We start from the raw sequence: 27,748 nt of genomic DNA, 5'->3' as shown, positions 1-27,748 counted from the left end.
AGATCCTTGCAGAGGTCTGTGTGCAAATGAAACACTAGATGGTGCCCTAGTTACCCAGAATAGATATGTGAAGTCTGTAAATCCATGTTAACATCAAGTGTTGACTCTAGCTAGCAGCGATGCAAAATGTGATATCATACCATGTCTCTAGCTTAGTCAGCAATATAGCAAGGAAATGAAAACGTGTCATTTTATTAAGAGAACAAATCACTCACACAGTGAGACTAGACAGAAGCATACATCCAAGAAGTGTGTAACAGTTTCAAAATAAGTGCTGCTTCTGTTGATTTCTGACAGATTATTGTTGTCAGCCTTTAACTACACATACATGATAAAATAGATTATTAAGGGTGAACCTTTATGTTGAAATGCAAAAAGTATCATGGAGCCATACTGCATTTATTTCTTTGTAATTCTCTTTAAACTGCTGACGGGAGAATGACGGACAACATTGCTGACTGATTCAGGAAGAGGAAATGTAGCTTTTCTCGGGAGGCGAAAGCAAGTTCAGTAGAGAGATCAGTTTAGGTTACAGGAGTCGCAACAGTGATTAGCAGTTGAAGAGTGGTTCTGGTTTAAAAAATAAAAAGAACAGGGAAGCAGCAGCAGACTTAATTTAAAGTTCAATGCTCTCGCGGGGCCTCACGTGGAATAAAATACTATAAGGAAGTTCTTCAACCATGCCCTTTTTTCAATTGAACATTTTTTTTTTTTTTTTTTAAATAGCTGAAAACAATGGCACAATGAATCCAACGATAACCTCAATCGGATGTTCTGCCACTTTTCATATCATGAGGGATGATGTGCTGAAGAAATGTCCGCAGCTGATCAAAAAGTGTCATTGATTTGATGGTTGGAGGTTAGCCCAGATATCTGACCACCAGGAAGATGAAGACGCAGGTCACCAGCATGCCTCCAATCATGATGAACTTATCTTGGGTGGCTCGCCTCTCTATCAGCCTCATCACTGTGTTGGACAGCCCTAACATGTTGGCCACGTCCAGCATCTTCTTATGAGTGCCCTGTGAAGAACCAAAACAGAAGGGCGTGCAAACACTGGTGAGTAAGTGTGCTAGACTGTACTACTACAGCAATACATGGAGTGTTTTGGAGAATTCAGACAATACATGACGACATGGTAATTATCTACACTAATTCATCTGATTTGTGGAGACGTGGAGAATCAACGCCCTCCCTGACGCGCCAATCTGTCAGAGGTTACTCATGGCTAAACAACAGGGCAATAGACACACCCTGATAAGAGGAGGCCTGAAGCATAACCAGGAAGACCATCTCCTCCCTGGAAACACTGAGCATTCTCACAGTAACAATGAGACTGTTGAGATCAATGTGGACACCCGAAACTGGGTCAGAAACAGAACTTTCCACAAATCCTCTGTATTAGCTCCCTTCTTCAGGAAATTAAATAAAACTACAAAAAAAAAAAAAAAAAGTGAACAGTCTTGGCAGTGCTACAGATGGATCATTTAACTGTCTGCACACACCTTCAGCGTAGATCTTTGATCTCTGAGGCCGTTCAGGATGCCACTAGCGCTGCCCACGAGGTCGTCCATGCCTCTGTGTGCATTGTGCAGGTTGGAGTTTAACTGTAGGGTCTCATCCATTGGAATGGAAGTATCTGCATCCTATTGAAGAAGAACAAACTCTTTATTTTATTTTTTTTTCAATTCAATGTTAATTAGTATGTCATACGGAGGAAACTAGCTTAGGCACATTTGACTCACATTGGTGGTGAAGGTTCTGCTCATGAGTTCCTCCCTCTCTCTATCCTGGATCTCTCTGGCATAGCGTCGGTGCTGGAAGTTTTGCAGGGCCGTGCGAAGGTGTTGAACGTCGTATTTAAGCTGGTCCACTCGTCTAAAAGAAAGCAAAAGGATGGTTTAAATGTATTCCACTTTCTTTTGACACTTGCTCACCTGATTTTTTAAAACAGTGCGTCACTGCATCTCCTCTCATACAGTCTTTGCTATTCAAAATTGTTCTAGATAATGAGAACATGTCTCCCCTCAAATATCATGCAGTTGGAATGAAAAGCTTCTCACAGTCTCTCCTATACGTCACTCTGGCCCTACTTGAGCTCTGCAGAGATCAGAGGAGTGCTTTATGATGGGGTGCTCTTTGTCCCCTAAGGCCTGTTTACCCAGATTAGAAATGAATCTTTGCCCAATGCAGCAGGAATGCTGGTGATGACGGGACTTCTAAGGAAATGTTTTCATAGACCCATGTTGCCACAGGGCAGAACAGGGCTGTCTGTCTCATATTTTACACCCTCCCTCTGACTTTGTAAGACACAGCGCACCCTGCCAGCTTTGGAGCTGCAGGATCATCACCTATAGTTCACTAATTCCATACTCACAATTTGGCATTCTGCCGGCGGTTTAGTGGTTCCTTGCTGGCTAGGATCTCAAGTCGTTCTAAGTGATTGAAGATCTGGTCAATTCTGGCCTGCAGCTCGTTCTCTAACACTTAAATAAGGAGGAAAGAAAAAGAGACAAATTCTAAAACAGCAGTGAAGTAAGAATGATTACAGGAAGGTATACACACACAAATATTTCCCACTTGTAACTTCCCTAATTAATCATTTTGTTCTTTGTTAGATGTAATACATTTTTAAGTTACTCTTTTTACTTTTCTGACCTCAATCAGTTATTAGTTTGCTGAAACCTTGTTAATTTCAGGGTGAGTGCAGTTGTACCTTTTTTTTCACCAAGATCAAGTATGCGACATTGCCCTCTGTTAAAACACATGTTAATTACACGATTTAGGAAGGAAAGGTTGGCTAAAGGTTGTCTACTGCCTGGCTCCCACCATTATCTAGAAGAAGCCCTCCCAGCTTCTGTCACTGCACCCACCCTGCTTCTTCCTGTCCTGGCACCAGCCAGGCCCCAACCACACAAAACAATAAGCATGGGAGACACCGGCCCGTCCTCCTGTCATTACATCAGAGCAGCCATAACAAGTCTGGACTGTACAGAAATTAAGACACCATTCAAAAGCAAACAGACTGGTGGGAGCATGAACCCAAATAGTAAGTCCCATAACAATACTCACACACAGAGCAGTGGGAGATAACAATGTGCCTGTAACCCAAAGTAAATCATGTGCAGCTCTCTACTCACAGTGTACTGACTCACGATCCGTCCTCTCCAGATCTCCCATAAGAGACTGCACCTGTTGGATGTGCCTAATCCGGAACACACACAACATTAGTGAATGGGATCCCGACATATGGTACCGATATTCTAATTGTTAAGATTATTATTTATTTATTTTTAAACTGAAACTCAGTCTACTGTAAACATCACGAAGTTCAACGAAAAGCTATGTGAACATATTATAGACCAAAAGCTCAATATGCTTAAATCGGTTTTCTACAATCACGGTTTAAGGTAAATCAGCGGTAATTAGCTTGTATAGTAACACTTACACGCATATGAAGAGAATCTACACATTTTCTACAGACGACAGACGCACTCACTTGTTTGTCTGATGATAGAGCGTCTCCATCTTCAGTACTGAGTTGAAACGCTGTGTTTATCTCTTTCTATTAGAACGTTACCTTTACTTCTGACAGGTAGCTAGCTAGCTAACGGTGCTAGGGTGTACACGTCATCAGCAGAGCGTTTGTGTACGGAAACAGCGAAGCGGAAGCTGTGCGGCGTCACATTAAAGAGGGAAGAAAAAATGAAGAGGGCTCACTCCGAATCCATTTACAGACGCAGATTTTATGGCCCATTATGTTTCAACCTGTTTTAAACCAGGGTATAACTGCATAACTAATAATGCAGGTTTAATGAAGTCAACAAGCTCGACAAGTTAAAAACATTTATAAAGCAAGAACGTAGTGCAATATTGAAAAGAGTAGGCTAAAGGATGCTTTCGATGCTTAATATTTACAGTCAATGTTTTGACGCTAAATATGTAGTTGCAGCTTTTGCCTCGAAGTTTCGTTTCGTGTATGTTTGTAACCGACACTTTTTTAGGTAAATACAATTTTACTTTTTATATCTGAAATTATCACTGAGTTGAGTTCTATGTTTGTCATGGAGTTCTATGTTTGTCATGGTGCTCTGTATTTACGATCTTTGGCCCAGACATTAGGCTGCGGTAACAGAAACACCACCTAGTGTCGGAGAAACTAAGTGACATGGTAAGAAACCAAATATAAAGTCTTGTTTTTTAACTCCATGAATTTACTCTTTAGTTTTGACACTAAATGCTTTCACGAGTTGTAACAGGACACTTAATTTATTTATTTGTTTGTTTATTTAACATGGACATACTGTAACATTGGTGCTGTAACATTTAACCATGCACAAGTTCCAGTTCCCTTAGTGTTTATAGCAAAGTGCTAATTTGCAACACCTTAATGTAAGTAGTAAATGTCGTGCAGACACTGAGTCACGTATGTTGGTTAATGGAGAAGTCAACATTTCTGTTAAGGTTAGGCTACAATTTATTGCAAAACTTCCCAAATTTAAACCTAAGCTGTAGGCTGTATTTCCATTATATCTGATATTCCTTTGAAATTAGTGTCTGACAGGTGTGGTAGCAGAGATCCTTTCTCTACCAAGATGAGCTGTGAGGGCATGGAGCATAATCTGTTGACATGTAGACATGTGACAGGAAAGACTGTGAAACATGTCCCGGGGCCAGCTTTTGTCAGCTCATTCCAATTCGGTCTAATTAGGCTATCCTCTTTTTCCACAGATAGGTGTCAGAATGTCTCTTGTATGGACATCCAGAAGCTTCCTGTTCGTCTGCAGTAGGAGACACTAAAACTTAAGATATCAAACTTTTTTTTCATTTTGAGGTGAGATGATCACTAAATGAAGGGTGTCAGGTTGTGTGTCAAGTTTCCCCATCATAGCTTAGTTAGACACAGAGTGCTGTGCGGAAGTGGCCTGATTTGATTTCGTGAGAATTTCACAATAGTTCCCTGGTGATTATTGGGAGGAAAATCCTCCTGAGGCGCTACCTGGCAGGCTGGCACCTTAACAAAACCACATCTCAATCACCTTGTTGCAACCCTGCATCACAGTCGGTTCTGTCTGCTAAACTGAGAGAGGGGAAGACCAGCGAGCGAGAAATGTAAATTCATGCACCTTTGACCTGTTTAGTGCACTCAACTGATTCAAGCTCCTGTTTGCGAGTGGTAGCTGTGTTTGTTTACCTCTTTCAGCACAGCAATCAGAACATGGCCCAGACAGTTCTCCTGTGCTGCCTGATGCTACTTGAGTTGATGGTTGTTTCTTCAGGCTAGACACTTCTCATCGGAGGTCCTTTTTCAGCCACCCCCACATGTCAGAAACCTTGAGATCTGTTCATGCCAATTCTTGCTCTCACTGCTCACCGTTTTTTTGTTTTTTTTTCGGTTTTCATAACACATCCTCAGGGCAGCACAGCTTTTACCTGTTACTCAGAGTGTTGAAAAAGTAAAGGAGGAATAAGACCTCTCAAACCATTTACATAAACAGTACATGATGCAGATTCAGCTCCATCACACTCTCTCTCTCTCTCTCTCTCTCTCTCTCTCTCTCTCTCTCTCTGTCTATCAAGGTCATGGGGTTCCTTCTGTCTGTCCTTTATCTTTCAGCCCTGAGGAAAGGATGAGATGAGCTTACTGGTTTTCCTGCACACCTGAGCACCACAGGCACAAACTGGAATCCAGACTCCAGGTGCAATGCACGATCACACCACTCAGACTGACCAAGAGATCACGTGTGGTAACACCGAGTTTGATATACCAGTGTCTGTACCAGATTTTAACACACGTTATTTGCAAAAGTAAGATAATTCTCACGGAGTAATCCCGGGGAAAAGTTGTTTTAGCACCATATGGAAGATTTTCTTTCCGCAGATTACGATTCTTACAATTTGCTATGTGTAAATCTTCGTTATTAACCACATATTTTCCTGGGAGCACATGAGCTTTCGTGTCTCGTAGGTTACTCAGGATCTTTTACCTGCTTTTTGTTAAGCGTCTTGAGGTAACACTAGTTGTGAATACAGATTTTTAAGATAATCATTATAGTTTCTAAGATAATCATTGTAAATCTAGGTATTCATTTTTTGGTACAGATCTACAGCTGTGAGATGCAACATTTAACAATACCATGCTGTTAAAACAAAGAACTACAAATAAAATCCTGCAGCTGCTTTTGGTGAAAAACCCTATGATCAATATTATCAGAAAATATTGACTTTAGTATCAAAAGTACTCATTAAACAGCCACATTTAGAAGAACAGCCAAAGGCATTTTGTTCTTTAAAATGAAATATAATCTTTTTTTTTTTTCTTTGAAAGATTTATTTTTGGGCTTTTTGTGCCTTTAATGGAGAGATAGAACAGTGGATAGAGTTGGAAATCAGGGAGAGAGAGTAGGGAATGACATGCGGGAAAGGAGCCACAGGCCGGATTCGAACCTGGGCCGCCCGCTTGGAGGACCATGACCGCCATACATGGGCTGTGCGCACTAACCACTGTGCCACCAGCGCCCCGAAACTTCACTTTTTAATGTTTTCAAGGAAAGGTTAGCTCTAACATCTTTGTTAAGCTGTCGGTTATTCAAATCTATTACAGTGAATTCTTCCTGAATAACTTGAATAGATACTCCAGTTTGTCATTGCATATTAAAGCTGTTAGAAAATGAAGTTTGGCAGCAGTCCGCTTCCACAGCAGCTGAGTACTTAGAAATAATAAACTTACTGGTTTTCCGCCACTAATATTAGGACTGAATTGATAAAGGACATAGTGGCACATATGGCCACTATGTGGATCCAGATGTAGGAATGTGTATTTTGTTGTGTGTGTGTGTGTGTGTGTGTGTGTGTGTGGCCACCTCACTGGATCGTCTAAGAATGCTATTTTCTGACGCTTGGCTTTGAGTCTTTGGGGGTTTTGCTGGAACCAACCACAATTTAGCCCTGGATCAGTCTCCTGTCCGGGTTAGACCACTTGGCAGCAGAGTTATTGTTTGGTAGGTTGGTATAAAGCGCTCAGTGTATTCTCTAACTACCCCCTACACGGAAAACTGTTTAGTTCATCAAGAGAAAATTACAAGGGACTGAATCACTCCAACACAATGTACTTATTGATGTATTCTAGGCAATATAACAAATCATAACTCTCCAATGATTGCCCAAGACAGACAGTGAAGACGGCAATTATGAGGGGCAAAATCGCCTTGGGTCAACAGTTTTTGGATACCAGTCATTTTTTGTAGGCATGCTGATCTTCTCACTCCTCCCCCGGGGGAGATGATCCACTCGTCTTTGAAGCTGTGATGGGACGCTGAATGAAAGCAAATGAGGGCCTGTCAGAGATGACAGGAGAAACTCATAAGCTCCCAGGGTCTCGGTGGGTTCTGATGGGAAAGGGGTCCAGAGGCGAGGCAGAAGGGTTGCAAGTGGCTGCACAGGAGGTTACTAGGAGAAGAATCTCTGAATGAAGTTGTGAATGCTAACAATGTTTTGTTGTAAAGTAAATTAAACCACAAAAAGGAGACTCAATACAGATGAAAAATCAGTGCAACAAGGCATGTAAAGGCCACAAAGAGATGCAAAACAAACACAAGGAGACTCAAATATCCCCCTTAGACCGTCAAAATGACAACAAAGATGCAAAAAAAATTGTATCCAAAACTGAAAGAAAGACATGTAATTTCCAGAAGAGACTTTAATGTAACACAAAGAGTTCCACGGTGACCCAGAAAAGATGCAACACAAACTAAAGGAGAATACAAATGTCAACAAGGAGGCAAAGAAAGACACAAGACCGCCACAAAGAGACTCAAAATTACGACTGTGAGAGGCAATACGACAAAGTAGAGATGCAAAGTGACTAAAAAGTTCAAAATAGGCTCAGAATGAAAACAGGCACAAAATAAATAAGAAAAACAGTGACGCTGAACAACCACAAAGAGGCACAAAATGACGAAGCAGAGATTTATAATGGCTGGAGAGAGATGCAGAATGATGACAAAGAGATGGAAAATCGCTTCAATGGAGGTAAAACTGTTTATAGATCCCAAGTGACTACTAAGAGAAATAAAAAATGGATTCAAAAACTGCCACGAAGAGACACAAAATGACTGCAACGGGATACAAGACGACCATAAAGACACACATAATAAATGATGCAAGAGCCCTAAACAGAGACACATGGACACATATAAAAAGAGGTTAAACAAAGAAGTATGGATCCGAAGTGATCAAAAAGGTGCACAAGTTCACCAATAGAGCAAAGAATCACGACACGGTGTATCACAAAGAGTCAAAATGACCAGGTAGAGATTTTAAATGACTTCAGAGAGATGCAAAGGGACAACAAAGAGATGCAAAACAGATGTGAAAAATGTAAAACCACTGCATAGCAAAGCTAAACAGCTGTTTCTAACTGCCAGATGACAAAAAAAAAGGGGGGAAATAAATAAATAAATATGGGCCCAAATTACAAAGAGTCTTGCAATTACCACAATGGGATGCAAAGAGATATTACAACAAAAGTTGATTATTGACTATTCATCGACTCTCTGCCCCGCCATGGTTCCTCCATTTGAATGTTTGTAAACCCTGCCCTGAAAAGGTGTTTTAAACTTCTCTTCTTCTCTCTGGAATGGAGAAAGACTTTCTTGTGAGAGAGAGTGATCAGCCTCATTGTTTCCCGCTGTAGTTTTCCCTACCTGCTTTATTTCAGACGGACCACACAGAGCAGAGAGGGATCATACAGCTGTCAGAACACTCACACACAGCCCTGTGGCCATACCACCTGTGACATCCAGACCTCGGAGGATGAGAGATGCTGTCGGTCACTGTGGTTGGATGACAGCTCAGCCGGGATGGGAACACAAACAGCAACATGGCACGGAGGACTACGCTGTGCTTCCCCCTGCATGACAGCTTCCTACCCACAGACATGCACCCACTCTCAACCGCACTGTCATGATTAAGTCCTGTTTGTGATGACACATTATTCGGTTCCTGAATCCTTAAATGACAGTGTTGATTCAGTAAGTTAAAGCGCTTAAGGAAATCAATCGAACAGAAAGCACTTGTGTAGCACAGACAACATTCCAGACGTATATTCTTGAGATGTTCCCGCTTGAGAGTACACATAGCTCTGCTTTTATCTGTGTTTTTCCTCTGTTGGACATTGTTGATCTGGGAAAGTTTTGTTTTGGATGTAATGGAGGTCAATGTGTTTGTGTGTGTGTGTGTGTGCAGCTGGGATAAAGGCACAGGAGTGCCTTCTATTGAGAATAGGGAGTCAGTTATGAAGGTGCATGAGGTCTTATCATGTCCTATCACAGCAGCTGAAATGTAAACCCTGCAGTTATTGCTGCAGGTGTTTCTGTCGGGCAGCATGGGAACAGCCTCCCCCAGGAGATTCCCAGTGAAGGTGGCTCACAATGAACTAGTCAAGTGGGATAGCGTTTTACACTGGCGGGGTGTACAATTCTGGTAAACACTTCTTGAGCATCAGGCTGTTCTGACGCCTGCTTTATGCTTTGTCTGTTTGCCAGCAGTTAGCCACATCCTCAAGCATCCAGCCCCCGCCTTACCTTTTTCTGAATCTGTCTTTGCTTCAATTGAGAAGTTTGCTTGTTGAAAACTTCAAACACATATATTTGAATGTTATACACTCTTGTCGCCAGTCATTTGGTGTCTCTTGGTAAACAGACACTGCGACAAAAATGTACAGTTAGCTTCACTATTAATAAAGCTGTAGATTAGTTTTGGATTCATCATTTGGTCCATTAAATGTAAACAAGTGTCTACAGCCATGTTAGCAGCTCATGGCTATAATCAACACAACAATGGTTTGAAGTAAATGCTACAGCAAGCTAATATGCTCCCGATGACAACATGCTAACGTTAAGCAGAAGTATTACGTGCACCATGTTAGTTAAGGTCCAGCTAATTGTTAGCATGCTAACACTTTCTTATTAGCTGTAAAGAAACAGGACAGCTCAGGCTGATGGGCATGTGTTGAATTTTGCAGGTATTTTTTGCAATACCATTTTGAACTGATGAGGGCAAAAGAGAAAAGGCAAAGTCAATGGGATTTATCCTCAACCACAGCCTAATGTCAGTGCAAACTTTAATGGCAATGCACCAGGTAGGATGTCATCTACTTTGATCAATTGGGATCAAAGTAGATGACCGACCAACAAAAAAAGCCCTGATTGAGATAATAAAATTGTTAAAAAATGTATCACAGACTCATTTTTCTTAAATGCTTTATACTGCCAAAAACTTTAGCTTTCAGAACAAAAAGTGAGCAGGAAGTGTGAAAAAGTGTAGAAAGTTCTGTTTATTGACGGATAGCCCCTTGAGATGACCCATTTCCTTTTGAAGAAAGTCTTTGTGTTTTATGCAGTAATGTCTCTAGAAACAGAAAACTTCACAATAGTTCCCTATTGGCTTCCTCAATGTCTGCTGAAATGTGTGCGTTTCATACTACTGTTCCTGAGGTGCTTAGGTACAACTCTCATGTGTTTTTCCTTCTGTCCAAGGGAGCAAATTAATCATTTCAGCCCTGCTGCCCGCTTAATTGACCATCACACGTGTACATACACCTTCTCTACACCCGAGCATCTCATCATCCAGCATGAGGACCTCAGCCACTGTCCTAGTCCACCCCAGCCTCTGAGTTCGGCCCCCCATAGAGGTATGCACTCAGCCTTGTCATGGCTCTAGGCAGTGCATGTTCTTGTTGTGGGTTGAGCAACTGCATTAGTCATTTCACATTCCAAATTCCTACCCCATGCTGTATTCACAACTCTATGTCTCTCTCTCTGTTTTTTCTTCCTTTTTTTTCTGTGACAAATCTGTTTCTCTCTCTTCATCATTTCATTTTCTCTCCGTGCCATGTCGGTATAAGGATTAGGATGAGCTCTGATGTGATCTGAGGACCTTCTCTGCACTAGCGGAAGTATTGTGGGGTTTAGATGTTTGACCCGGGGCTCAGAGGTTCCGATTACAGGACAGGACGGCGCTTTGTGTCCTTGAGCAAAGTATCTACCAAGCCTTTTACGCTTCAGTTAACATCTACTGTTCATACAAAAATTAGTGATGTATAAACCTGAAGGCTGTGTAAGTTGCTTTGGATAAAATCTTTTTGCTAAGCAACACAAATATAATACATACATAAAGAAAAAAAAAATGCCCCTGCCCGTGTGACAATTCATCTTCATCCATCAGAGCACCATGCACTGCTGCAGCCCAGCCCGCCATAGTAACCTTTACCTGAACCAGGCCGAGGCAGACACAAGAGATAGTGTTACCACCAGCGTCATCCTACATTATCTCAGGGTGACCAAGAGAGAAGCTCCGGCATACAGCAGGCCGACTGCAGCACACACCCGCACAGAAAAACCCCCACAACAAACACTCAGTCACATATCACTCCCACTGAAGTGACCACAGGTGTGCACATAGCAAGTATGCACACACGTATGCAAAAACCTTTCTGGCCTCACCTGTCTCCTATCAGGACTGTCTGTCTCCCACAGACACACACACACACACACACACACACACACACACACACACACACACACACACACACACAGGAGCTTGCATATTGCACCCCTGCTCCGTCCAACCCCCCACCCTGCTCAAAGCAGCCACCCTCAGGGCTTGTGCGTGCGAATCCGGCTGTGGACTGAGCAGCCCCCATCACTGCACCCCCTCCACTCAGGGCAGTGAGGGAAATGAAGGCTTTAGGAGTTCATTATAAAACAACAACAGCAGCAGCAGGGGATAGGCCTCCTGGGGCCAAAAACGCACCCTCTTCATCCCTCCATCCTCATCTTTTTCCTTTATGTCCCTGAATATCTCAACCCCGGTGCACCCTGCTCTCTGTGACACACTCCCCTCTCTCGCTCCTCATCCAACTGAAAAATTCTAAAACATTTCACAATACAGCTTTCTTGTTGAGTAAAGTTAAATATTGATCTAGAATATTATAATATGACGAGTTAATATAGTGAGTCAGTAGTCTCAGTTTATGAACTTGTTTGACCTCCGTCATCAGAAAGACGGCTGACGCATTTATGTATCCTCAGCTGAAGTTTTCAACCTCGGAGGGGAAATCAATATCAAGGCGAAGGAAACGAGAAAAGCTTTGTATTTGCAACTTCATGCTGTTGCTAGACTGACAAAACATATTGTTGCTGTCCAGTCAAAACCCACGTTTTTTAGAACAGCCCAGTCTCAGATTTTTAGTTCTTTGTTTTTGTCAGTCTGATGTTTTTTTTTTAAAGAAACTTGGTTTTCAGGGTTATGGATAAGAAGTTTAATACTTAAAAGAATATACTTAAAAACTATAAAAACTTACATCTGTGCATTTTAGGGATTAAAAGAACGTCATCTTGAAGTATTTTGTCAAAACATTTCTGATCATGTTCAGTACTCAGAGGTTTCCAGGAAAATGTATTTACAGTACTTCTCTGTTTACATGAGGAAACTCTATTTTTAACTTAACTCCAGTTTAAATTGAGTGACATTTCCTAAAGTTTAGATAAATTGTCTGATTCTCGCCCTCGAGTCATGGAGTATACTCATCCCACTGAGATATCATTTGTCCTGACAATGCCAAACACTCCACACACACACACATCCATTATAGAGATTTTGAAGGTCATTAAACCTATAAAAAAAAAACATAGTAAATTAAGTTGTCTTATAATTCACTGAAATACTCAGGCTTGATGTTTTTAATAAGGAATAATACTGTGCAATCATAGTAATTAGAGAGCAAGATCAAAAGCAGCCGTGCATGCAGTATAAATACCTCGTACAATAGCCATCTGTGTGCTGCGGGTTCACTAGTGCCGCACAAATGAGTGGAAAGTTATGATTCATGGATAATAGTGCGTAAACTGCTCTCATTGTCATTCTCATGGGCTGATGAATGTTACTTTCTAATGGTGAATCAGGGGTCAGTCGCATTTCTCCGAGTCATCATTTTTGTCATCAACGTCAGTGTGATTGTCATCCCGGTCCGTACACCGGCTGGAGGCACAACACCTGTAAAGCGCGTCGTCCCCCCCCCCCCCCTCCGACCCACCCTGCCCTCGCCTGTTGCTGGGCGGTGAGAGGGTGATGCATCGAGACCACAAGCCTTTCAGATGAAAAGAAGGGCGGGGTAGTATCAGCAGGAAGTGGTTTCCTCGCTCGATAGCAAGAGTTTCAGGACAGGTGTATTGCTGCGTGTGTGTGTGTGTGTGTGTGTGTGTGTGTGTGTGTGTGTGTGTGTGTGTGTGTGTGTGTGTGTGTGTGTGTGTGTGTGTGTGTGTGTGTGTGTGTGTGTGTGTGTGTGTGTGTGTGTGTGTGTGTGTGTGTGTGTGTGTGTGTGTGTGTGTGTGTGTGTGAGTGCTGAAAAAGACACAACAAACACAGCTTTAACAAATATGTCCATGTATAAATGTTATTTATTTTAAATAAGTATGTAAAGCGACATGATTAAAAAAAACACTGACTTTTGAAATTTGGATTTGTATTATCAAATTCAAAAGAGCTGTACAACAACTTAAAAATATGAACTTTAAGACAATAAAAGAAGAGGACATGACTCTGCATAGCTCATAAATCTTACTGATATTTGCCAAAAGATGAAGTGAGGTAGAAAATGATGATTCCACATTGTCATATGCCTCGAGCCCTACCATGAGATATGCACTGTTCAGAATCAGCCCAACAAAGTAAAGCGTCCGGGGTCTGACCTGCACACATGGGAATGTAACTCTTGTGTGGATGTGAGAATTAGGGAGTAAACATGGTGATTTTCTTTGATTAGCAATTTGGGGGAATAAGCAGCATGATTAGCCCTCTTCAAAGGCATTGAGAACAAAGATGCGGTTAAATCGGACCAAATGTTTCAGTCGGGCATTTCTAAACTTGAAAGCACAGCAAAGTGTGTGCCTCTATAAATAGATGAAATACACCAGGAGAGATGGTATGTTCAGAAATCAAGCGTTTTTTTCATTCTTCTTTGTTTTTTCAAAGACATTGCTCGGTGATTCCCTCTCTATTACGCGGAGTGTTTCCCTTTGTTCTGCTGAGCACAAATTAGGCTTCACGGAGGCATTTCCATAGACATTTCCATAAGAGCAACCGAAAGCAGGCTTGGTTCCCTGTGACTGCATGTAGTTACAATGTTTCAATGGCATCAACCTCACCCCAAAGCTTCCAGTGACTCGGTTTAAACATTTAAACGTTTTCATAACTTCTAAGATTAATTCAACACTTTGTATCACATGTAGCAAGAGCAACTTAAGTGCTTTTAAAAAAAAAAAAAAAATCAGAATTAAACTGAATACAGCAGACAGAAAGACAGACAGACAGACAGGTGGGTTCCTTTGAAGGCCTCTTCGGCCTCAGTGGCAAAACGTCATTACAAGAAAGGTTTAAGTATAAAGCAGCAGTACAACAGACACAATGACCAGTAATAAATAGTCAAGTGAAAGGGGCCAATTAATTTCTATACGACAGAGTCACTGTTTGTTGTCTCACTGCTGGTGATGTCCAGTCCAGTACCTGTTTAAGAGCTCATTTCCCTCTGTCCTAGAGGAGCGGCATTTCAGTGCATCCAGCGCGAGAAGCAGAGGAGTTCATAACATTCTCACCTACAGTAAAGCTGCTGCATATGAGCAGGTGATGTTTAGCAAGTATCCTGTAATATTCTAATGATACATGTGTATATTCCTCCCCATATAAAAAAAAATATGAGTTTGCAAAGACATGCTTTGATGGAGATCCCTCTGTGGATTGTCTGTAAGAGCTAGGAGTTCAGTCGTGTCCACATGTTATTATATAAGTGTTTGCCTCCTTTCTCCTCATTGTCTCTCGTTAGTTATGCGTTTTTGCAGGTGTACACCTCCTCCTCTCTCACACACGTCTGACACTCCACATGGCAGCACCAACGGACCTGGCAGTGGCAAGACAGGCTGGTGAGGCGCATGGCCGTGTTGTAACCTCGTCCACAGCACAGACTCTGACAGCTGGTGTCTTTGGCACACGTCCGGCCGCCTGTGCCCGGGGAGTAGCGGGAAGGCCTGCAGAAGCTAGGGGAGTCCTCCAGGTAGACGAGGTCGGTGGTGCGGAGGCTCTGGCCGTGGCGACGAGGGCCTGCGAGCTCTGTCTCCCCAGTCGCCGCGTTGGTCACGCTCAGCACTCGCACGGCGGTGTCGTATCGATACTTCAGCAGCCGCCCGGTGTCGTGGAAAGGAGACAGCTGCTTCCAGCAAGTCCGTACGGCGCAGGAGCCGGAGACTCCATGACACTTGCAGGTTGTTTTCAGTGCGCTCTTCACTGCCTGAGATAGGAAAAAAAAAAAAAACAAGCAAAAGGAGGGAGAGATGTCAGTTCCTTCAGTTTGATTCATTACCTGGCCTCTTATCTGGGAGGTCTATCGGGACAGAATGAGACGGTTTCCTGCAGGCTGGGTTAGGGGTTTGGGGTGGTAGTCTGGGATAGTGCGCCTTTAGCCCATCTCAGTCAAAAATTTTGACATAATGGATTGGGGGGGGGGGGGGGGGGGACGACTGCTCAGCATGTCGTATTTCATTTGCCTCGCATTTCTCACTTGGACAGCTCTTGCCATTTGTTTTTCCCCCCCAATGTGTTGAAACTAGCTCAGTCTGCTTCTCTGCTGTCTCTCTTCATAAAGCCTGAGGCGGAGGTGACAAACAGAGCAGACATAGGAATCTCTCCACCCTGTTCTTTGTACATGCCTGTTCTTGGAAAACATTGATAAGAATTTCTGTAGTAAAAGTGCCAACACAAAAAAAAAAAAAACGAGCGGCAGTTTGTGATGGCGCTCAGGATTTAGGTTTTAAAGCTCACTGAATTTGATTGTCAGCGATCAGAGCGCCATCACTCAGCCTGAGAGCTGCTGTCGGGATCCGGGAGGGGGCAGAGACAGGTCATCCAGTGGGAGCCAGAGGGGACTTGTAGCTTGAAAAGTTCTGCTCAGTTCCTCCCATCGCAGGTATGAACCCCTCAGGGGGCTCAGAGCACCATTACTGAGAGATTGGGGGGTGCCGACCTCTTCTTGTTTTTCTTAACGTGGCTTGTGGCCTCTTCTCGGCCACATTGGTGTAAAGAGAGGAAAACATTTACCTCAGTTAAGATGAGATAAGATAGTTCTTCCTGTTGTGTTTCCCCCCCCCCCCCTTTTTTTTCTCTGGCTCTATCTAGGTGTGAGCTGCAGGAGAAGCACCCTGGGGCCTGCTTTTTTTTTTTTTTTTTTTCACAGCTACACACTGGTTGTTATGAACATTAGTTGGATTTATGAAGAGCCCAGTGATCTTGTAAGTGCAAAAAAATGCTCGCTTGTATATTAAAAAGAGGCCACGGTTATAATCGTTCTCTCTGACATGAGACCTTTAATTTTCTGTAGGCCCGCACAGCAAGCTTTATCATGCCTGAAAACACCTGGCTCCAAACCGTCCCACAGCCGTCCTGTCTCCCGGCTGCCGCTGCCTCGCCCTCGGAGTCTGTGTTCTCCAGCGAGACAAACAATGGCAGAAAATAAGGGGTGCCTTTGTCAGGCTGGCACTGTGCAAAATGTGCATGTTAGTATCACAATTCTGCGGTCTCTGAAGTTGCAGGAGTGTGTCAGGGCTATAATTGTTGTGTAATTGCAGCTAAGCTAATTGAGCAAAGTGTGGCTCAGGTATGTGTGATGTTTTCGATGCCCTGGGCTTGGGAGGCAACCTCATAAATGGACAAGGTGGCAGTTTCGCTGCAACAAATTGAATGCAATATTTCCACATCTTTTATTTTGTTGTTACTCACCCGAATTCCCACGTTGATGTTGTGGGCGTCAATCTGAGCCCTCAGGTCCTTGCTGACCCTCTTCTGGCCGAGGAACTTCTTGAGGAACTTGGTACTGTATTTCAGGTTGTCACCGCAGACCCCCCACTGCCACGCTTCTCGATGCTGGATCCCGGGGGATTCGTCGCATGTGCACCTCTCCATGCGGCCTGAGCTGCATGCTTTGGCCAGTGCATGGGTCAGCGCTGCAGAGGACACTGCCAGCAGGAAGGCAGTCTCCTTGAATGCTGGGATAAATGAAAAAAGTCATCAGAGGAGATAGGAAAAAAAAAAAAAAAGTGTAACATTCAAAATGTAATTCTTTTTTTTTTTTTTTTTTTTAAGGGGGTGGGGACAGATTTAAAGAGCTTTAAGTGCAAGATCCTTTTTGGCATTACAAAGTTGTTTCCTGGGTCAAAACCGTGTTGAACTTTAGGGATTCATTCATGGTTTAAAAACGTGAACATGTCTTCTGTGCACTGACGTAGCTTTTTAACCGAATGTTTACAAAGAGAGTTGTCATGGTTTTTTCTACAGCCTCAGCATTATACTACAAGTTTTCTTGTGTCATAATCCGTCTTCTGACCTTTCCTTTTGGTTACGCACTGTTATTTGCTCCCCCCCCACCCCCCCCCCCACCCCCCTCCAAAGCCACCACCAGGTTATATTTTGATCCAATTAATTATTATTTTGACTAGGAAGGATTTTCCCAGATGAAAGTGGGTAATCATGCCACCCTTTTCCTCTGGGAATGGGCGCTTTCCCCGAGATAAAAATAACCACAGGGCTAGAGCGCTCTCCACCGCACCACATTTCTTGGCTTTCTACACTCTCATTACCTCGGTGCTGACCTGTTCATGTTCTCCCACACACTGATATCCATATGCACTCGAGCATTTTCTGTGCACAGCAGACTTGCATGGATCTGTATGCGATATGGTGATTTAGTATGGACACTTCCATTGTCCAAGTGTAGCTAATCAATAGCTGCATCAGGTCATGGAAAAAAGTTGTCGACTAGACAAGTTCTGGAAAAGTTTTTTTTTTGTAGCTGTTGTTTTAAATCAAAGGGATGTGCAATGATCTTAATTATATAAAATAAAATAGTTTAGTATGACTCGGCTTTGGAATAAGAGCTGTATGAAAAAAAATACAAAACACCCTCAACTTAATGACCACGAGGCAGCAATAATAAATATGAACAACAATAAATGCTTTAAAGAACTATTAACTTTGCATTTTATACTAAAAGTGATTTATATCTATCTATAGGCTGTATAAATGTATTTATTTTCTGCATAGTTAACATTTTCTGTAGGCTATAATCATGACTGTAATCATACCTGCATTAATTACAGAAAACATTATTGAAATTGTATAAAAATTGGACCAGAAAAATGTGATCACTGTCTTAAATCTTGACCCCAAACATCTCTAACAGCTAAATTTACAAGCATTGGTTTAAATTTCTTTCTGCCTAATTCTGTTGCACATAATAACATGTTTTAGGATTAAATGATGTTACCATCAATAGACTAAAACGACGCACCTGTGTTACTTGAGGTAGCTAATTGTAGACAGAAAAACAGATAAAAGATACGAGACCTCAGTGGTGGATTATCACGGGATCGAGCCAAGCACTCGTCGCTTTGTCTGACGGGTCATTTCTTGTGAATACTGCGCGGCGTGCTGAATGTACAGACTGATTGCACCGCTTACCTCTTTTCAGAAGGCTTCCCCGGCCGTCCAGGCTGCAGTTCCAGCGCTCATTCCTGAACTGATAACGACACTCCAGTAGACTGAGGCGCACGGATTCCCGCAGCGTCTCGGCCAAACCGGGCTCCCTGCGACACAGCCTCTTCTGCCGCCGGGTCAGAGTCATCTGCTCGCACTGCTTCAGGTGCGCTTTACCTGTCGGAGGGTCATTGGAGAACGGACCCGGTAAGAACACCAAGGGCTCCCGACCTGTCAGTCTTTGGAGAAGAATAAACACATTAGGATTTCTGGGGATCTGAATTTGGTCCTAAAAATTGTACATGCAATGAATAATTCCAACTTGTGTGGTTCCATTCTGTCAGCGGGATTTGTAAACATTGTAAATGTATCACAGAATTACCACATAGGTGTTACAGTTAGGTTGTATTTCATGCTGTCTTCCGCTATGAAAAAGTTATTTTTTTTGGTAAATGTTGGCTATATGACGAAATGGGAAGTTTCTTTCTTGGTTTTAACTAATAGAACAAGAAAGCAAAACTAAACAGCAAAAACTATCATTTAACTAATCCATAAAAAAGGTGTAGATAGAAACACAAAGTTCAGATTTGTTTTTGTTTTTTTGTTGCTCTCTAAGAAACCAATGGTTATGATTATCACAATAGCACAAAGGTCTTTGCACCATTACGCGTGCGTAAATTGGCTAAAGGATGAAGCGATCTCTCTGCGATGAAAACAACAAAGACAGAAGTAAAACAAATAAATGAGCTGACCCAAAATAAGCTGCAGTTTGCGAGAGGAGGATGCAGAGTGCAATGAGTCGCAGTAGGCAGGCGGTCCGTGGGAGCCTGGAGCGCATGGTGCCGGATTGGCGCTGCTCTTCATCTCGATGATTCGTCAATGGAGAAAGTCTGTGCCGTCTGCTCGGTGCATCTCTTTAAACGGCCCCACATGCTCACAGACTTTCAATCCTGTGCTCCGGGCCCAGTGGTTCGCTGGGAGGCAGGGCTCTTTTTCGGGAGGTGTGGGCATCATCAAGCTGAACCCTCATTGGATTTAATTTAGTTACTGTATGTTCCCTCCCATCGCAGGTGGTTTGAGATTCAAAATGCCTGAGTTTACCTGCTGTAATAGAATTCTCAAATACATCTGGCTCTAGACCTCTAGTAGTTCTACGCTTTGAAATCCAAATCTCAAATCGAGCCTTTTTGTGGACAGTGAAACTCGGTATTTAAAAAACATGTGTTTGGCGTCAGAGGGTTTTTAAATTTATGGTCAGTCTGCCCCAAATCCCACAGAATCCACTAACGTTTTCCAAACAGTTTTGACTTTGCTTTACTTGATTTTCTTTTAACCTGAATTCTAATCTTCCAGATTTCTTTCAGTTACTTTAAAATCTGATTTTATTATTGGAGTCTAAAGACCCACCAGTTTTTTTTTTTTATCTCAAAGGGCACAACACCTCCTTCCACTTTTAAGGGTCTTCTACCAAAATGTTGGATTCCTGACCATGGATGAGAGAAACAAAAAACACTAGAAGTTTAACATTGCAGAAAAAAAAAAAAAAAAAAAAATCCTGAAATAAATTAAAGCAAAACATGCTTTGCTTTAAGAACTATGTGGGTGACAAAAAATAATTATTATAGAAGGTGATATATAGGACTGCAGTATTATTTAAGGACATTTATCCTGCGCCTAGCATCAAACCTTGTTGTTAACTTCAGTGGTCACCAGAGAAAAACAACCATGGATGGAGCCCCATCTAGTGGATTTGATATAGAAATTTAAAATGGGAACCTGAATGGATTATTACAGTTTTACCTTCTAATACAAGGAAGTTGGCCTGATAGTGTGCACTGACCTTTTTTTTTTTTTTTTTTTTTACAATATAAATGAGTCTGCAGATCATTTTGTTCATTAATTTTGTCTCAAGGAAATACGAGGAATATGAAGAAAAATTCCCATCAGAATTAAAAATAAATAAATATCACATTGGAAACTACATTGTATTGTCAAACTGATAATTCAACATCTTCAATAGCTCCATTTTTCCATCAATAAAAAAAAAAGTAAAGAAAAGTAATATTAATCACACATTAATCTCTTGTTAGATGAAACTCTGATTTTATTTTGACAGATTTCTAAACTGACATCAAATTGATTGACAACACTCAAATAATTTGACTAAAATAACATTTTCAGTGCAGGTTTTTTTTTATTTTTTTTTTTATCAGAGTATGTTTAGTTGTGGTGCTTGTTTTTACATGACATCAGGCCATACCAAATGGCAGCTATATTGTTTTCCCCCATAAAATATCACAGAAGAAGACTCTAAAATCGTAATTTCCAACAAAAGATACTGTACAAAAAAAAACAAGCTTAGGCTATAACTATAAGAGACACAAAAAGAACTCACTGGAGTAAATGTGAGGATTCAATAGGGAAGAAGAGACCCCAGCAGGAGAGAACAAAAAGGATGAGAGGCGTGAGAGTAGTTTAATCCAGCAGATGGCAGTAACGTAACTTCTTAGATACCAGCTTGCCATTAAAACCCAAAGAAGAAGAAGAATGCAGACGCTGATGACGACGACGGCGACGACGACGAAGAAGAAGACGACGCCGGAAAACGCCATTTTGTTGCAGAATTGGACCATTGAAGAAGGACCGAGAAGCATTAAAAGGTACAGATACGATTCAGCACCGTTTAGAAATGATATGTAATAGATGTAGTTTGAATTGTAACAGGTTAAATAGCAACACACGGATTCATTCTTTACATTTCTCCGTTTGTTAGATAAGCTTGAAGCCAGGCTGTTGAATTTCGTTAGCTGTTTGATTTTACCGAAACAGTGTTAGCCAATGAATCATAAAAAAAACACACACCCTCTTGTGTCTCTTTAATTTAATGTATCCTAAACACAACAAGTGGGGGTTATCATTGAGATTTGTTTTTGGTAAGCTCTGCGTTGATTCTCTTCAGTCAATTGTGACGGTGTTGTACATTTATTAAGATAAAGCGAGGCTAACATCAGTGAGCTCAGGTTAGCGCCTCTTCCTGCTTTGTGGCTGACGTCACCAAGGTAAGACGTGGAGGCACTGATTTATCTGCTCATTTCTTTACCTTACAATTATTTCTATACTTCATGAATAGAATTTACCTGTAAACTACAAATCATGTACGATGTATTATGATTTATTGGCGTCTGCTGAGCGTAAGCAAGCCTTTTTTTTTTTTTATTCCACATTAGTTAAGGTAATATTTTTTATTTTATTTATTTTTTATTTGTAAATTTTATTTCAACCTAAGAAAAACAGTCAAACATAAAATCTCAAATTTTGAATGCAAAGGAGCAGGAAGAAGATGAATCTTTATAATATCTGCCCCTCTTCTACAAAACATTAATTAAAACAAAACAGAACACTTAGATATTACAATGACTTAGTTAGTTTGTTAGAGGTTCTCCTGAACTTATTACAGACCTGAAACACAATAAGCCTATTCGTTATCCTAATACTTCTTAAAAAAAATACCTATCACGCCTTGATGGGTGAACAGGAACCTGTCATTCCTGTTTCTCGGAAAGAAAAGCTTTCAACAGCACGTCCTCAAATGTCTTCAAACCAGATGCTAAATAAATCAACATTGTATCAGATGTATATAAATACATTTTAATATTTTTGCTGATGGGAAAAAGGTAACAATGTGGCTGACAATAGTTCTTTATGACAGAGAAAAACCATCAAGAGGTTAAGTTGAACATCAACTTTTTCCACTTGTGGACTTGACCTTTTTCTGCATAGGGAGGACCAAGCATCATTATTTTTGTTTTCCTTTTTTCCATTCAAAACACACGGGTTGTTTTAGCCAGCTGATGTCCAATCTTCTACCATCATTCTTATTGTGTTAGCTTTATTCAAATAATTCTTGAGTCTGACTAAAGTTAGACCCTCTTTTTGTTTCTATGTTACTCAAGATATCATTTGGCTCCGGTGCTCCCTGCTTCATCATGCGGATTCATCTGTTGTTGTTAATAGACGAGTTTAAAGATTTATTTTTGGGATTTTTGTGCCTTTTAATGGAGAGATAGGACAGTGGATAGAGTCGTAAAATCAGGGAGAGAGAGAGAGAGAGAGTGGGGAATGGCATGCAGGAAAAGAGGCCACAGGTGGGATGTGAACCCGGGCCGCCCGCTTGATTAATAGACGAGTTAAGCTCTGTGTTGTGTGGTCATGATATTTGACAGTTTACACCAGCTGACACGTGAATCATTCATGTGTCATGATAGGACTGTGGAGGATGGTCCTCAGCCTCCACGCTTAGAAGTGCTTTGCACCGTTTACCTCTTTTCAGAAGGCTTCCCCGGCCATGCAGGCTGCAGTTCCAGCGCTCACTCGATAAATATTATTGGTATCATGCCCGAAGGAGAATTTAATTAAACAAATCCATTATATTGATGCTTTGTTTTACATTTTGAATTTAACTGATGGGTTTCTGAGAAAACAAATTAAATGAGAAGAGAAGGAACGAAGCAGGAGTGGTTTGCTGAAAATAAATTTGAGTAGTAGTTCTTCAACATATTCCCAGCCACTCTTTTAATCCGTCATCAATATTTCAACACATTGCATTAATGAGTGAGTATGAAGGCATTAAATGTAGCTGTCAGATGTTTATCATTGGGGAGGAGCCAAGTTAGTTAAAAAAAAAAGCGGTTGTGTCTGACTTTGTTGTTGACGGTCATTCTGATGGCACGCTGTATAGCCTTGCAATTATGTCGCTTACCCCGTCTACAGTCCTTGTCACATCGGCTTTGGGTTCCAGTCCAATGTCGGCCCTTGCTGTCATTCCCAACTCTCACCTCTCATCATTTCCTGTCTCTCTTCAGCTGTCCAATCCAATAAAGGCCAAACTAACTTAAAAATAAAACATACTGTAATGTGTTCTATCTGTTTATGAAGTTGTTTTTAAAGTAGAGAGTATCTGAGACCCCCACAGGGGCTGATCTGATTTATGCCATACTCTCTGCTGGCACCAGACTGATGACGTTTTTCAACTTGCATGATAACTAACCTCAAACAATTCTTTTCTCTTGCTAATTAATGATGGTATCAGATCAGTGCGTTGCCTGGCATGCTCGCCAGGTTACGTTTTAGGCCGTTTTGGAGGCTAATACAAGCCCAGCTACTAGTTTGGTATCCAAATAACTGCATGTATGCCAGACTTCTCTTGGACCTGTCAAAAAAAGAAAGACAAATGCTGAAATTTGTCAGCACTTATACTTTAGCGGCTGTTAATACAGTAAACCTGGTCATGCTCAGGGACTTTCTTTTGTGTGTGAAATACTGAAAACACAGAGACAGAAATGTGAACTAACAAGACAGCTCACGCCATCAGCATCTCTCGCAACCTTTTCATAATCACATCAATGTATTTAGAGACCTCACCACACAATTCTTTGTCCTTCTGCAGGTGAGCCAAGATGGGGATCAGTTTTAGTCATGTTTTAAGCAGATTGTTTGGCAAGAAAGAAATGAGAATCCTCATGGTAGGACTTGATGCTGCTGGAAAGACTACCATTCTGTACAAGCTCAAACTGGGAGAAATTGTTACGACAATCCCTACCATTGGTAGGTACTCTTCTTCATCTTCCTGAGAATTAATTCAACACACACTGTGACTGATATCTGTCAATCTAAAGCATGATTATTTTTCTCTCTTCGTCTGCAGGATTCAATGTTGAGACCGTAGACTACAAGAACATCAGTTTTACAGTGTGGGATGTGGGCGGTCAGGACAAGATCAGACCCCTCTGGAGGCATTATTTCCAAAACACACAAGGTGAGTGGCTTTCTGCTGTTTCAGGAGAATTTCAAGTTTCGAAACCGTTAACATCTTCCTTAACACAAAGAACCTCTTCTCTATTTTCAGGCCTCATCTTTGTAGTGGATAGTAACGACAGGGAGAGAGTCGGGGAGGCAAAGGACGAGCTGATGAGAATGCTGGCTGAGGATGAGCTGAGGGATTGTGTGGTGCTTGTGTTTGCCAACAAACAGGCGAGTCTATGTTAATATTCTTAAAATACGACAACAACTACTGGTAAAAAAAAAACAACAACTTCTTGACCAATGATCTCTACTTTCGCATGTTTTCTACAATTATTAAGCGGATGGTGATCGCAAGTAGCTTTAAAGTGATCCAGAGAAACTGTAACAGGGAATATTTATTGCTATTCTCTTTTCTCATGAATTAATTGATGTGTGTTTTTTTTTGGCTCTTTCAGGACCTGCCCAATGCCATGAATGCAGCAGAGATCACCGACAAGCTGCAGCTGCAGTCTCTGCGCGGTCGTAGCTGGTATATCCAGGCCACGTGTGCCACTAGTGGAGACGGTCTCTATGAGGGTCTGGAATGGCTGTCAAACGAGCTAAAGAATGTAAAATGATGCATCACTTCACCTCCTCTGTGTCATCTCTGTGACTGCAGAATGTGGGGGGACTACCCTGGTCCTGGTCTCGTTCTCTCTTATTTTTCCTCTCTTTCATCTGAAGTGGTGGACTGTTGGCCAGTGCCCTCCCCCTCCCCTCCCCTCCCCTCCCCTCCCCTCTGCATCTGTTCACTGTACGAGTGTGTTTTGATAAGTATTTCTGTATGGATGAGTGTGTGAGTTGAGTGGGAGCAGCCCTGCTGTGCCTTGAACACAGTGAACTCTCAAACACCTCATCCCTCCACTGTAAGACTAAAAACACAGGAGTCCTGTGTCCTTTGGATTTACATCTGATAGTGACATTAAGGTTATATTTATAAACGTTTATTCACCATGAAATCAAGTTTAATACACCACAGTGTAGGCCCTGTGTATGTTTGACACAATAGAATACCTGACCAGACCAGTTGACATTTGTTATTGAACTTAGATTTAGTGAATTTAAGTGTGACAGCAGCAGTCATCTTTTGATTCATAATTCTCTCTGTTCTTGAATAATAAGAAGACACATTTATTGAATCATTACTTTTTCTTTTTTTTTTCAAACTAAATGGAATCCCCTCTTTGAAAGTTAACCTCCTTACGGCCATGACCCCAGTATTTATTTTCATGAGGCCTTTTGTTTTTCCGTTGTCTTATTTTTACACCCAGGATATAAAAAGACCCGTCATGACTGGCTTAAGCAAAGGCAATACATGTTTCACGTTTACATCTATGGAGTTGTTTAGGTTGTAGCTACTATGTTCTTAATACATGTGTGTGCCCTCTGGGTGCTGTGTGGGATTTCCAGTCTTTTGGAAGGGTGAGGCCTTTTAAGAGTTGCTCCCACTCTGTCTTTTTCTTTACCGATGGTCTTACTTTCTGTCATATTTAGTTCTCTGGGTTATTGTGTTTTCTTTTCAATTATGGTATATTTTTTTAATTGTTACATTCAATGCACGCGTGACCTGTTCTACATATGCATGACCGGATGTGCAAGGTGTGCAGTCTTGACTTTTCTTTTGATGATGCTCTTGGGACCAAATTGGTTAGATTTAGAAAGGGCTTGTTGTGTTTGCTCAGTTTTGGATTCACTTCCTCAAGTGTTTCCTAAGGAAAAAAACTTTTTTTCTTTTTTAACAAATAGTCTGCGCTGCAATACATGGTACAGTTCAATTAAAAAGTGTTTGCTCTGGACTATCGATGCTGTAAATGCTTCCTCAATGCTTCAGGCTTAATGGTGGTTTTCCTGCATGTAGCCAGGGCTCTGCTCCTGGAAGTCGTCGATGTTAATTCCCTCTGATGCCATTTGCACAATCTCATAAACTAGCACAACACAGGCTTGTGTGAACACAGTGGGTTATCCATCAGCCCTCGCAATGAACCCACAGACAATAACGCTTCCCATTGCTCTACACCAGCAGACACCAGTTAACCCAGTAACTGAATAGTTTCCCACGCATCCAATAATCCCACAGGCTCAAGCAAGTAATAAACCAACAAACTGAGCTGCCCCCTTACTGAGTGAAGATGATTTCACGTCATAATATCACACTGACCCTCCAAATTAAAATACCCCTTCTCTTTTCAACCTCCGGATATGTTGTTTTCCTCACAGACTGTTCTTTTGGACCTTTCTTGACTTCCTAAACATCCATAAAGTTCATAGGAGAAGTGGCATGATCTGGTATACAGCAAGAAATACAAATGTATATATAATATTCTCTAAGAAAATGTATTTTAACTTGAAGTCATACACATACCCTTGTTCAGATGTGAAGCTTTAATTTTAGGGATTGTTTTTGTTGAAATTACAGGGTATGTGCATCTGTATTTCTTAATTACCTTTATGCTTTTTTAAACTCGTAGTAACATCTGATAAATGCACTATAATAAAGAGATCTCTATTGTACATGTGCTTTACTCGTCTTTTGTTCACAGAAGAGAAAATTCCCTGAGCTATAAATATAATCCTAAAATGTATTCACCAAAATCACACCACTGATAAACCTCTGTCTAGTTATCGCATAATGTTGCAGACAGCTCTGTGTGCTGGTTGCTTTGATCTAACAAAGAACGTCAGACGCTTAAGGAAATCATGTAAAAACTTAAAACCTAGGAAGACCCCATTTTTGGTGTTCACATTCGTTCCTGCCACAGCTTTGTGCACAAGTATTCGAAAGGGATTTTTCCCTCATCAATACACTGAGGGACTGTTATATTTTTATGACGTAAAAAAATAATTAAGAGCCTTAACTGGACTCTTAGAAAAATCTTTGGCTCAGTTTAAAGCTTCAGGTTATTAAAAAAAATCACATCTTCAGTCAACGTTCTTGTCCTTAGGTTCTTGTCTTTTTTTAATTAAAAAGAAATGAAAATACAAATAATAGAGAAAACTGAGATTATTGTTGCAGTTCTAAACTGCCACCACTGGAGGGCAGTAAACACTAGATAAACTCATACACAGAAAAAGGGGACACTTGCTGAGATATACAGTATAGAGTTTAAAACACAGGAATAATTCCAACAAATTTCACTGCTTTTATTTTTGTAATCACAAAATGAATCAAACATGCAAGTTGGCTTTATGCCTCATATTCATTTTTGCTTACTGAGTCTCCTTGGCTTCAGTGTGCACTTATAATGATATTCCCCTTTGTCATGAGTGGATGATGCTTAAAGGACTTATCCAACATTTTAAACCAAAAGCAAAAATGACACTTTTTACA

General features: G+C 41.3%; 3 protein-coding genes and 1 long non-coding RNA gene across 4 annotated transcripts; 2 read left to right on the top strand and 2 right to left on the bottom strand.

Moving 5' to 3' along the window:
* Nucleotides 1–176: 176 nt before the first annotated feature.
* gosr2 (golgi SNAP receptor complex member 2) lies at nt 177–3,658 on the bottom strand. The gene is made up of 6 exons (XM_020652478.3): nt 3,500–3,658; nt 3,141–3,205; nt 2,378–2,486; nt 1,746–1,878; nt 1,506–1,646; nt 177–1,022 (listed from the first exon to the last, which is right to left on the bottom strand). The coding sequence occupies exons 1-6, from the start codon at nt 3,526–3,528 to the stop codon at nt 861–863; spliced, it is 639 nt and encodes a 212-aa protein (XP_020508134.1). The 5' UTR covers nt 3,529–3,658; the 3' UTR covers nt 177–860.
* LOC136183074 (uncharacterized) lies at nt 2,811–12,138 on the top strand. Its single transcript, XR_010668897.1, has 3 exons — nt 2,811–3,252; nt 5,581–10,693; nt 10,907–12,138. It is a non-coding gene; the product is annotated as an uncharacterized lncRNA (long non-coding RNA).
* Nucleotides 12,139–14,320: 2,182 nt separating this feature from the next.
* On the bottom strand, nt 14,321–19,579 carry wnt9b (wingless-type MMTV integration site family, member 9B). Its single transcript, XM_020652458.3, has 4 exons — nt 19,332–19,579; nt 18,565–18,818; nt 16,828–17,093; nt 14,321–15,343 (listed from the first exon to the last, which is right to left on the bottom strand). Exons 1-4 carry the CDS (start codon nt 19,415–19,417, stop codon nt 14,882–14,884), a joined length of 1,068 nt encoding a protein of 355 aa, XP_020508114.1. The 5' UTR covers nt 19,418–19,579; the 3' UTR covers nt 14,321–14,881.
* Nucleotides 19,580–21,098: 1,519 nt separating this feature from the next.
* On the top strand, nt 21,099–26,931 carry arf2a (ADP-ribosylation factor 2a). The gene is made up of 5 exons (XM_020652474.3): nt 21,099–21,239; nt 24,026–24,183; nt 24,284–24,394; nt 24,485–24,609; nt 24,837–26,931. The coding sequence occupies exons 2-5, from the start codon at nt 24,036–24,038 to the stop codon at nt 24,996–24,998; spliced, it is 546 nt and encodes a 181-aa protein (XP_020508130.1). The 5' UTR covers nt 21,099–21,239; nt 24,026–24,035; the 3' UTR covers nt 24,999–26,931.
* The last annotated feature ends 817 nt before the right edge of the window (nt 26,932–27,748 follow it).

This window comes from Labrus bergylta, chromosome 16 (genome assembly GCF_963930695.1).
Source record: "Labrus bergylta chromosome 16, fLabBer1.1, whole genome shotgun sequence".
Classification (NCBI taxonomy): Eukaryota; Metazoa; Chordata; class Actinopteri; order Labriformes; family Labridae; genus Labrus; species Labrus bergylta.
The sequence above is the reverse complement of the archived record's forward strand: the minus strand, read 5'-3'. Positions and strand labels throughout refer to the sequence as shown.